Source organism: Pogonomyrmex barbatus, unplaced genomic scaffold (assembly GCF_055798465.1).
Source record: "Pogonomyrmex barbatus isolate J1 unplaced genomic scaffold, ASM5579846v1 scaffold10, whole genome shotgun sequence".
Taxonomy (NCBI): domain Eukaryota; kingdom Metazoa; phylum Arthropoda; class Insecta; order Hymenoptera; family Formicidae; genus Pogonomyrmex; species Pogonomyrmex barbatus.
This window is the reverse complement of record NW_028297099.1, coordinates 2,088,954-2,100,658: the sequence shown is the minus strand read 5'-3', so window position 1 is coordinate 2,100,658 and position 11,705 is coordinate 2,088,954. Positions and strand designations below refer to the sequence as shown.

General features: G+C 33.5%; 2 protein-coding genes across 6 annotated transcripts; both read right to left on the bottom strand.

Moving 5' to 3' along the window:
• Positions 1-407: 407 nt before the first annotated feature.
• Positions 408-4,264, bottom strand: LOC112552408 (uncharacterized). The gene is made up of 12 exons (XM_089085568.1): positions 3,734-4,264; positions 3,494-3,628; positions 3,198-3,290; positions 2,946-3,110; positions 2,587-2,718; positions 2,339-2,505; positions 2,139-2,246; positions 1,989-2,044; positions 1,726-1,900; positions 1,261-1,645; positions 685-779; positions 408-596 (listed from the first exon to the last, which is right to left on the bottom strand). The coding sequence occupies exons 1-12, from the start codon at positions 3,810-3,812 to the stop codon at positions 420-422; spliced, it is 1,767 nt and encodes a 588-aa protein (XP_088941694.1). The 5' UTR covers positions 3,813-4,264; the 3' UTR covers positions 408-419.
• Positions 4,265-4,393: 129 nt separating this feature from the next.
• Positions 4,394-11,147, bottom strand: LOC105424265 (uncharacterized). 5 transcript variants are annotated; one of them, XM_089085569.1, is made up of 8 exons: positions 11,022-11,122; positions 9,397-9,771; positions 8,822-9,032; positions 6,956-7,193; positions 6,537-6,815; positions 6,095-6,435; positions 5,615-5,864; positions 4,394-5,338 (listed from the first exon to the last, which is right to left on the bottom strand). In XM_089085569.1, exons 3-8 carry the CDS (start codon positions 8,960-8,962, stop codon positions 5,046-5,048), a joined length of 1,542 nt encoding a protein of 513 aa, XP_088941695.1. In that variant the 5' UTR covers positions 8,963-9,032; positions 9,397-9,771; positions 11,022-11,122; the 3' UTR covers positions 4,394-5,045. The 5 variants fall into 5 exon arrangements, with proteins under 5 accessions (XP_088941695.1, XP_088941696.1, XP_011632703.2 ...); XM_089085570.1 differs by having other exon boundaries at positions 9,449-9,771; XM_011634401.3 differs by having other exon boundaries at positions 9,397-9,721; positions 11,022-11,091.
• Between the last annotated feature and the right edge of the window lie 558 nt (positions 11,148-11,705).

The following is an 11,705-nucleotide window of genomic DNA, read 5'->3' as shown; positions in this document are numbered from 1 at the left end:
TTGTCAACACGGCGAACGAATATCGTGTCATAAGGATAATTCGCCAGTTCATGGAACTTCTCGTCTTGAGTAGTGTAATCACTCGCCGTTGAAGGTGGACTGAATGTCGCAAGATTTTTATTGCTCCCGCCTACGTATATTTCAGGACTTCGGCTCCTCTCCTCGCCCGTAATTTGATTTCTCGGGGACGTTTCTCTGACAGCCAACGTATCATTTCTATCTGCACACACCAATAAAGCATCCTGCTGAGTCAGAACCTTGTATTGTATACGATTTCGATGAATTTTTCACTTCCGGTTGAATTAAACCTGCATCCTCTCGCTACGTCAAGGAGGTGAAATCTTTTTGAAATCGTTTTTGTGCAATACCGCACAATTGAACTTTTTTTCATCTTTATTCTTCCGCCGTTCTTTTGTTGTTTATTTTATTTTAATATTGTGCAATCTATATATGACATTTTCAAAATCATTCTTACATAAATCATCTGTTGCGAGATCAACGATGATGCTCGATTCGGATTCTCCTTCGTGGCTTGATTGTGGTTCATTCTGTTCCAGATAGTCATGAATCATATACCATGGTCGCCGTTCATAGTCCTGTACAATTTGGACATAATGGAACATAAACAATTTCAATTCTATCCGCTGAGAATATTTTAAAGATAATCCTTCGCAATATACTCACGTCATAGTAATTATCCAGTTTTTTGCCGCGAATACTCGGCGGAGCAGGACTTGTCTTTTCTATCGCAGGGAAAGTCGTATAATCGCCGGACGAGTCTTCAAAATGATAAACTTTAATATTTGCTACTTCGAGTCGTAAAAAAAATATAGAAATAGCCATATTATTTAAATAAATTTTAGTAAAAAAAAATCAAATGACTTGATTATACAAAACATAAAATATTCTAGTATCATTCGTGATTATTAATAGTTTCGTCATTAAAAGTTTCTTTTCTCAAATTAAACTTGAAGAATACAAAGTATAATAAAAGTTATGTTCTCTAATTAATCTTAGTATAGCAGATTCTATCGTTGCATAATTTAGATTTAAGATATAATTATGAAGAAGCAAGAAATCAGAGGTAACAAAAATGATTTTTCTATCTCAGAATTTAGGAAAAAAATTGATTTTAAATTATGCATCATGAATTCTCAACGATATTTATAATAAAGAATCTCGAAGAAATTCAACTTGGATTCTTGAGTTTCTATGATATTCTATTTGTTAATCAGAAGTAATTCTAGCCAACATAAATACCCGTTAGTATTATCTCTGGCGAAAATACCGAAGCTGTCTCGTTAAAGAAATGATCGAGCGGTAGAAATTCTCGTCTACTCATATCTTCGACAAGAATCACCGGCTCATACGGCGGCAGTAAAATCTTGTACGGTTCTTGTGGCATACGATGTCTCCATATACCGTCATCTTCGTCCTTCATTTCGAATGAACGATACGGATCGTTGTTTATCCAGATTGGATAACCTTGTCTAATGAAGTTAATGTCCTCCAACACCACGGGAAGAGGCAAAGCGTCGTCAGTTGTTATGTAGATCTTTCTCGGCGCTTCTAATCTGTCCGTGTCACTCAATATAATTGATTCAGTTCCTCCATCAACGGACGAGGATACCGGGAAGGTTGAGCTCTTTATGTCAGACAATTCAAGAGTGATTTAAACGAAAGAGTCAATGTTTATACAATCGATCTTAAAAATATTATTATTACCTGGAAAACTTTGTCTTCATTAATGGTATCAATCGTTGAAAGTTTAGAGTGATTTAGGTGAAATTGAAAGTAAGGCAACGACTCCTCTGTTGAAGTTCTCAATGTTTCCGCGATTAAATTTGATTTTGTTGTTGCGATTTGCTCACGAGACGATAAAGTTTCTATTTCATATTTTCTATGTGAAAAAGTTTGCAATTTAAATTTATAATAATTCGCAGAAATAAAATACTTTAAATTCATTAAAAAAAAAATCTCCAACTTACGTCGGAGTTGTATAACGTGTATTTTGTCTCCGCGTTGAAGTTGTTGGCAAAATCGACTGAAATAAATCTTATAATCATATATCATAATCTTCCAATTTTCATATTTAAATTTTTGTCAACTTATTAACTCATTCATAAGAAGATCTCCACCTTTTGCTCCGTGACGGGATAATTCATCTGAATATTTATTCTTCTTTCCAGTTCTTGACTCGACTCGCTTTCCATTTGCATAGTCTTTCTAGCTGGAGGTTGCTCGATCTATATATATATATTTTTTTTTTTACACAGATACTCAGAAGAAAATAATTTATAAAATTTTTAATGTTACTTGAAGTTAAAAAAAACGAGACCTTGTTGTTTACATTTGCGTCGCGTTTGGTAGATGAGACTGAAGATGCACGACATAATCGCTCGATGGTACAGTTAAAACCCTTACATGAACCTATAATTCGCACTATGCATTTTTGCATTTGTGGACAAATCCAGCCGTAGCAATACTTGCTAATTAGCTCATCTTCTTCACGGAAAAAAGAAATTATCGAATTGTTATTCTCAATTTATGTATAAATAGAGTCTTATCAATTTATCACGAACAGACCGACAGTGAGTGTGCAATCAGGTGTGTGCGTACACCATGCATCGAGACAATTGTTTTTCGGCCTCCGTAAGAAACACTCGTATTCCGAGATGCAATTCAAAGCTTTGCATTCGTCGAACCAAGTTTGCACATCTGCAAATAACTTGTCTTCATTATTATATGCAAACTTAATACCTGCAGTTCTAATACATGTATAAATTTAAATTAAATATTTTAAAATACATATTTATTAATTCGAAATTAGCTAAGTATTAATTTTATATTGCTTATATTTAATACTAATAATTAGAAATATTAATTATTAATATTTAAAATGTATATTTTGTAATATTATAGTAATTAGTTTTTGCTTGTGTGACCTCTCGTTTCTTTGCAACTTCTGATAAGTTTGCAAGGTGGATTGGCGCAATATGTTTCTCGCAAGATGCAACGTTCTCCTGATGGGCATTTGAAACCGGCGCATGTAGCTGCGCCTTCATAATATTCATTCTCCGATACACAACGTGCTATTTGTTGCTTACAACCTAAGAAATTTTCGAAGACGAGTATATAATTTACGTTTTTCAGAAAAATAAATATTAATCAATTTGGTTTTATATATGCATAAATACTCTCATTCCAATGGCATCCTCGAACTTTAACGATACATAAGTGGCCTTTGCTACAACGAACGGTGTCGCACGTCGAAGGTCCCTTCAATGAGTCTAAAAGTAAGTAAATTTGCGTCAAGCGTCTATATTTGCATAAATTACCACATAACTCTGCATAATTTCAAATATTTTAAATTTAATTAAATTTTATAGAAGAAAGATGTGAAAAAAATACAGATACAAAGATATTAACGTATGGAAATTCTCATCTGATAGTAGACGACGTTTTATCACGATCACATGATCTCGAGCTTTACCTCTTCTCGACTTAGAACAATACAACATGCTGGGGCAAGGAGGATCCTTGCACCAAAACCTCCGTTTCACGCATCGGCTGCCGTTCTCGCAGCGGAGATAAGCGCATCCTTTGGAATAATCGTTTTCTGATTCCCCTGATTTTCGCAAGTTATCGTAAATTGTAGTAAATTTTTATGAGAAATGGAAAGTAAAGCATATAAAATATTATGAAGTTCATTAAAGAGAAGAATTAAACTTACCGCTCTCGGAAAGGCTTTCGGAAAGTGGGAAGAAAAGAAACCATATTAAGCTGCCGATAAAAATGTATTCACGCCGCATGGCGACAGCGCCGATAGCACTCGCTTATTTCAATTGCGCGATCCACCTGTACCGTTGTAGCTATAGACATAATAGCGTGTAATATAAGCGTGTAATATAATGATTGTAACAAGAGCCGCTGCATAGAAAAGCGTATTGTCAATATAGCAGTTGTCACTAACGTTACGCTTCATTGAACGCACTATTGCCACGCTTAGGCGGATCAAGGAAAAGTCACAACTTGAAATGTATACGTTTGATAAGTCTATATTTTATTCTTCCGTATTTATTTTCGAAAAAAAAAAACGATATTCGAGATATTTCAGATATTCGGAATTCCAGAGAGAACACATGCAAATTCGTGGAACAACGTGATGTTTAAAAAATATACGAATAAATAAGAATAATAACTATAAAATTTCAACGATAAAGTTTACAAGAGAAATATCATATTTGATATATAAATATTTATTATAGAGAAATATATATTTGTATTATTATCCATTACACACGTATTTTAATTAAAAAATCCATACTATTTTTTTTTTGTTTTTATTCATGCGATTATTATTATACTGTATGATTCAGTTTGTCTGCGTATGTCGGTTTATGATCGATAGCCATCTTTTATTTCCTCGAAAAGTATCGTTACAGTCGTGTTACAGTTTTTTCAAACATAATTGAAAATAAATTATTATTTGAATTATTATTATTTGAATTATTATTTCCGAACTGCGATTTAGATTAAGCTTTATTGTTTCTAAACAATGCTTTATTTACACGAGAGCACTGTCTTGAGCCTTATTTTAGTTTCGTTTCGATATAATCAATTTACACATCTTAATTGAACATTGTTAATGTAAGTATCTTAATTTTCTACATAAGTTTGATTTACAAAAAGTTGCACTAAACTTAAAACTTTCTTAAAATTAATGACGTAAATCGCAGCTTACTTATTACCTCAAGATACTATATCACGAATGGTTTTATCGTGGCAGAATATCGACAATATACAATTCAGGATTTATATATAATAATTTATACAAAAAAATTAAACTTTTACGTAACGTAAAATTAATACTATTTAATGTAACGTTAATAATATTCATAAAATTTTAATCGAATATAAAAATGTTTATATCAACGAGTATTTTTGTGTTCTGCTGCAAACAATCAGCGAGAATATCCATTTTTTTTCCATAAAGATTTGTCTGTGCATTCGATTACAATCGAATACTATAAATTTGTTTTCCTTCAACAATTCTCTAAGGTGTTCAGTTGCAGTTGCAACAGTCCGGCAAGTGCGCTGGTGAAACCAGCATTGTAATCCAGAGTGACTTCGGTATAGATGTATTCTGCCCGATAATCTTTAAACAAATCCACCTCATCCGGCCCGGAAACTAAAGCACCATAGAGAATGTGCGGATTTGGGGTGTTCTTGATGAATTCCTGCCATCCGCAGGGCGCTGGTCTGTTGGGACAGGAAGATGCGGCATGGTGCGGTTGCTTCGGTGGATTGTTACCATATCCAATCACGTAACTTCTTCCTAAAAATTTCAAACTTGTTAATAAATAAAAATAAAAAAGAAAAAGGAATAAATAAATATCTCTTTAAAATCAAGAAATTCAGAAATTCAAATGATAAAAATTTATTATTGTTATAATTGTGCATTGTTAACTATTAGACTTTTTTTTATTTTTACTTAACAGAATTAAAAATTCTAATGGTTAATCATGATTCAAATTGTAAAAAGTCGTTCCACAGATGAGAACGGAGTGACAGCTAATAATGTTTTACCTTTCTTTGGATACTTTTTGCTTACCTGCTCTGCCCAACATATAATCTATTTGTTCTTTGGCAAATTGACGGTATTTCTGCGAATCACCGATTTCCGGAGAGTCTGCTGCTACCAAACAGAGGAAGGCTACATTAGCGGCGTGAGAAAGAGTACCAGATTTATCGATAAACAAAAGGCCCTTCGGTGTGCGTTTCTGTTGCAACATTGAGAAGTCGCAAAAGGCACGAGTAGCATTCTGATACTCGGACAGTTCTGTCAATTCAGCCAGCAACAGCTGCGAAGAATAAATAATGATATTTTAGTTAAAAATATGAGAATAAAGAAGATATTATCGTTTAGTGAATTATTCACAGCTTTTTTTATACTCGAGAAACTATAGAAGAAAAATTATTTACTTCAACTGGTGATTTTGTCGAGAAAAGGAAATTTCTAACAAACATATTATATTATAGTAGGATTATTATGTTACTAAAATAAAAAATATATAAATAAAGGAAACTGCACCTGGATACCAGCGACTTTCTTGTTGTAAAAGAACGCGTTTGGTCGCTCCTTGAGATGGAAATGCTGATAATGATGCACCGCATCGTCGAAATACTTAGTATCCTCCGTTGCCTTGAAGAGCCAAATGGCGGCCCATGCCAGTTCGTCGCCATAATCTGTGCTCTCGTAATATCGTTCGGCGCCACGTATCGCTTCGTGATAAAGGCCACGATAAACATCGGCAAATTTATACAGCTCCTTCGCGTGTTTCAGACACTTAGCACTGTACTCAGGATCGACGCTGCTAAAGACGATGCTCGAGGCCGCGAGAGCGGCGGCCGTTTCGCCGGCGAGATCGGAACCTGCGACGGATCATATAATAAGTAGAATGATACTAAATTATTAGACATTTCTCTATAATAATGCATTTTTTTTGAAAAGGAAGTGATGCTTTAGGCATTACCAGGATGTTCCGCATCAATCTTATAGGTCGGCCTGGTGGTATTCAGCTCTTCGGGTCTCCCCCAAAACATATGATCGATTGGAAAATCGCCGACTTGTCCGTACAGCACGTTCTCGCTCACGTGACACTTGATAAAGTAATCGGTAGACCATTTGATAGTGCTACGAATCTCGTCCAGTTGACCAGCGGCTTTATAAGACTCCGGCCATTTGACCGCTCCCCAAGCTAAGAGCGTTGTCGTGAAAGCCATCGTGAAGCCGAACTTAACGAAGTCACCAGCTGGATAAAATCAAAATAATTAATTTTGCAAAACTGACTGACTGATATTTTTTTCACCAAGAGAATTTAAGGACAAAAGTAATCATCTATATCGCATACATCTATATTCATATAGCAATTTAAAGTAATCGATTTATTACCATCATAGTATCCTCCGGTTAGATCCTCGCCATTCGAGCCGCGGTCGTACAACGCGGAATCGCCTCGCCACAAAATCCTGTTGTTCTTCGGCAGCTTACCGGATCGCTGCGCTTCGTAAAACAATAATGAAAGACCGAGAACTTGGGCGTAATCGCTCTTGTTCTTGACTGGCTTCGAACACTGCGTTGGAACAGCATTTATTTCGCATATCAACGCAAGCAATATTGCCGGCAGAATCTAAGTCGATAAATAACATAATTATTAATAAATATTCAATATCAAATAGTTATATGTAACTAAATATTTATGGAGAGGGCGTACGATGATTTTCAGTGCACATGTACTAGATGAACGGACGCGATGTAGGACAATGTCGTGTAGAGTCTTAAATTTTCTATGTAGACTACAGTCTCATAATGTAATCTACGCAATCTGTACAATCGAGGGAAAGTAAAGCTCCCACTTATATATACGTATATTACAGATATTTGTCGCTTATTAAAAAATTACCACCAGGACAAATAATATGTGTACGCCTTTGTTCTTCGCGTTTTGTCGTTCGCCTATGACGTATCGACGACACTTCGCGAATCGCTGCGATAACTTCGCAAGACACGTACAAACTACGTGACGAACTTAAGCGCGATTCACTTGCGAGCGAAATCTTCGTTCATTCTCAGACCTTCCTTAAGGATGAAATTCTCGCGTGGATACAATTGCATTCGTCGTGATTAAAGCGAGATACATCCCGCATGCGAAATAAAACCGATTTTTTATAATAACTTGAAGATTTGTGGTTACGAGATACGTGTTTATGTAAATCATGTGTCTTGAAAAAACACGACGAGGTTCTTGAAAAGATTCTATTTCAACAAATTCAAGTAATTAATTTCTGTCTCTTCTAAAAAGATAAAAAAACCTTTGGAGTGTCCGACTCAACATTTTTTTATTCACAAAAGTTTATTTAAATTTTTGCTTTTATTATAGTTGCGAAATGATTAATTCATGAATTCGCGAAATGAATTTGTTTAAAAACGGAGGAAAAAGTATCGTTTGTCACCGCGTTTGATCCCGCTTCCTCGTCGCCGAAGTGTTCTCCAAGTTTCTGAGAAATTCTCAGTTCGTCGGCCGTGTAATTCCTATGTATGACAAACATCAATAGCTTCGGCAAATATCGGTCTTATTGTAAACTCATGAATTCCTGCTGTGTGAGAACTTTTCTTATAAAACGTTTTTAAAACAGTCTTTTGAAGCCATAAAAAATATTTCATTATCACACTCTATTCAATTTAGATTTAAACAAATTATTAAAAATGTGGAAACGTAAATAATAATAAGCCATTTCTAAAAAAATCATATTTGACAAAAATTTTGAGATGTCAATTATTTTTTTAAATCTCATTTTATTATTTATACACCTAACGGTTTTTTAAATCTTATTTTATTATTTACACACCTAGTGTAAGTTTTATATGTAAATTTAGAATATGGCAAGAAAAATGAGGAAATTTTTTTGTATAAAATTTCAACAAGAGAAGAAGATAAAGCTGAATAGAGAAAGAATTTTTTAATTTTTATTTTTTAAAGTCTATTTTTTTTTGCTAATGATTCTAACAAAACCTCAATCACGTTAAAAACAGAAAAAAAAGTAACAAATATTAATAATAAAGATCATTCGCAAATCTCTTAATTACCTTCGATTTCTTATTTTTCTATTTAGAAAATATTATTTATTTTGTGCAGTAAATCAAATTAAATTTTGTCGCGTTCGAGCATTTAGGTAAGATCAGATAACACGACATAATGTAGATATGCAACAAGTAATCGCAAGTGACCATCAAGAATCATCGGCTGGGAAAACTCACCGTGACGCTCATGATGAAGAAGTCGAGTTTCATTCTACCTTCGCAATGCAGTCGTCCCGGAAACGCGAGTACGACACGACAAGACGCACACTGATCACGTCGATTTAAAAATCTCTGTACGTTATATCGCGATATCAACATAAACTAGTACAATGCACGTCGACACATGAAGGCACTCTGCTTCACAAAACGTAATCGAGTACGTTTCTCTCTGAAATTGAAAACAAATTCTGGTATAAATTCAAGAGTAGATATTACAAAATATCCGTCCGAAATTAAAATTATAATGACAGAAAGAATATAATAATTATGTCTCTGTAACGAGTATCATACTGCTCGGTCAGTCTTGAAATCTCACAGAACGTGAATTCTTCCTCATTTATATATACATATTTATGTTATTTTGATATTTATGATATTGCTATAGAAAAATATTAATATATCATTTAAATAAATAAAATACAATTTTGTGCAGAAAATACAAATGACAGAAATAAATCTACGTGTTCAATTCTAACTAACGATAAATCTGGACTTTGGTGGGAGACCGGAATCGAAATATTTCACGCACTCACCACAATTGCTTTGTTTTTAATCCCTTGATATCAGCGCTGATTATCGACTTACAATTAAATCTCATGTCGGCGTCATGATTTCGAGGAAGACTGGTGGAAGACCGAGAGCGAACGATCGCGACCGTTTCGTTCTTCGCGTTATTTCTTAAGGCCAAAGGTTGCCTCTTCTACTTCTACTCTATCGGTATTTGTATATCCAGTACTGACAGAATGTACAGGTCGCGTGCTCGTTCTTCTCTCGTTCTACCGTCACTTCGATCGCTCGCACTTCGTCTGGCTATTACTCTCCCACTCCTCTTCATGTGTCCACCACGCCGATCTTCTTCTGCCGATTGTATTTAAATGCAGATCACGTCGAACAATCCATCGCTATCTCTACGATTCGAACGAAAGGTTCGATCGAAGCGATTCATAAAGGAACGGGGAGAAACGCTCGATCTTTTTAGCATGATTCGGTGAAGAAATAAATTCAAAAATTACCACGGAGAACTGAACTTTTAATTACACGCATGTTATTAATTTTCAAAATCCAACAATATTTCTTCGAATTTCGAACATTGATCTTTTTCTTAATATATAATTTGAATATAGCAAAATTCCCCACATACGGAATGTACACTACGATTTTTTTCTGCCAGGAAAAACAATTTTAAAAAATTGCATTCCAGTAGTAGTTTTTTAAATATAATAGAGCAATTTAAAGTTAACGAATGGGCAATCTAAATTATATATGGACAAGAGATAATGTATAATGGACATGTATATAATGGACATGTATGTTTCTATTTCTTCAAAAATCTTTTAACTAATATCTTTTACATCATGTTTGCATAATAATAAATTAAAAGCGGATCTGTTAATAAATTAAATATAGTGTTAATAAATTAAATTATAGCGAGTTAGTACATAAGATACATATGTATACTGTAAAATATATATTACGTAAATTAAAATGTTCATAATTTCCAAATATGCTCTAATAAATAATATTATAAATTAATAACTCATCCTTTATTTGATAAAAAAATAACTCATTATTTTTATTTGTCTAAAAATAAAATGCGTGGAATTTAAAAACCAGATTGAATTTCGACAAGTTAAATTTTAAATAATAATTGATTCTTTGCTATACATTATTTATTAATGAAATCATATTCATAAATTATGAGAATGTTAATTTCCATAACATGTATTTTAGTGGTGTTTGAAAATTTATGATCTATGATGATCATTATGATTCAATACTAGATACAACGATCGATGATTATGTAACAGTAAATATTTAAATTTATTAATTTCTATTTTATCGAAAAAAAATTTAATTTTCTACACAATGTTAAAGATGATAATAATAATTATCAATTGCATTTTTAAGAGACAAATTGATTATTAAGGAGAGATTTCATGAAACACACTTTCACATTGTAGTTGCAGATAAAAGATTATATGTCAAATCAATTGTTGCAATCGGGACGATTTAGTTTATTATTATATATATATATATATATACACACACTGTATTAAATATTAATTTTAACATATAAGTTTAATGACTCTTAATCGCGCACGAGTTAGAAGAAGTTTGATCGATTAACTTGAAGGATTAACTCGAATAACTTACTAACCGATTGATTGATGAGCTGCCTGACTGACTGACTGACTTAGTCGGCTCAATGACAATCGCAAACGACTAAAAGGACGAAGAAGTGGGGATGTGTCCGCACGGGAAGAGAAGCGAATACTCGTCTTGCATATGAGATGCCAAGGCGAATATTATATTATCACCACCACCATCATCGCCGCCACCACCGTCATTATCAATGCGCCATTTCTAAGAAGTCAATTTTCATTTTTCATATTGAAAGACTACTATTGGAATCGAAAAATCAGGATAGCATGTGACTTTAATGAAGAAAACCTGAATAATTCACATGTTGACAATGATTATTCTTATACAGATGTTATTATACAATGATTATAAAGAGAAAGTTTTATGTGGAAGACAAGCAGATAAATCGAAAACAAATTATATATTAAATTAAATAGCTCGAATAGTTTTTAATTGTAACTGTACAAATAAATAAAATTTTTTATGCCGTATATCAGTTTTGAACGGAAGAAATCTTATTTTGCAGAAAGAAGAAAAGAAATTTTGTAGAAAATAATTTTTCAAGCCTAAAAATTTTCTTATCTTAATATTATTCTCTCTTTGAGAGCTTTCGAAAAATCGAAATGCGACGCTTGCCAATGATTATCTCAGGAAATCGAGTGAACGTAAACGGAAACTTGGGTAATTTCAGCACAGCGAT

Excerpts from the sequence above, each read along its gene's own strand:
- LOC112552408 (XM_089085568.1), bottom strand. The coding sequence starts at position 3,812 with ATGCGGCGTGAATACATTTTTATCGGCAGCTTAATATGGTTTCTTTTC. Across the intron at positions 3,291-3,493 it reads TTGTTCTAAGTCGAGAAGAG|ACTCATTGAAGGGACCTTCG; the intron begins GTAAAGCTCGAG and ends ACTTACTTTTAG. Across the intron at positions 1,646-1,725 it reads ATGAAGACAAAGTTTTCCAG|AGCTCAACCTTCCCGGTATC; the intron begins GTAATAATAATA and ends TCTGACATAAAG.
- LOC105424265 (XM_089085571.1), bottom strand. The coding sequence starts at position 8,962 with ATGTTGATATCGCGATATAACGTACAGAGATTTTTAAATCGACGTGAT. Across the intron at positions 6,816-6,955 it reads AACCGGAGGATACTATGATG|CTGGTGACTTCGTTAAGTTC; the intron begins GTAATAAATCGA and ends GATTTTATCCAG. Across the intron at positions 6,436-6,536 it reads GATTGATGCGGAACATCCTG|GTTCCGATCTCGCCGGCGAA; the intron begins GTAATGCCTAAA and ends GATCCGTCGCAG.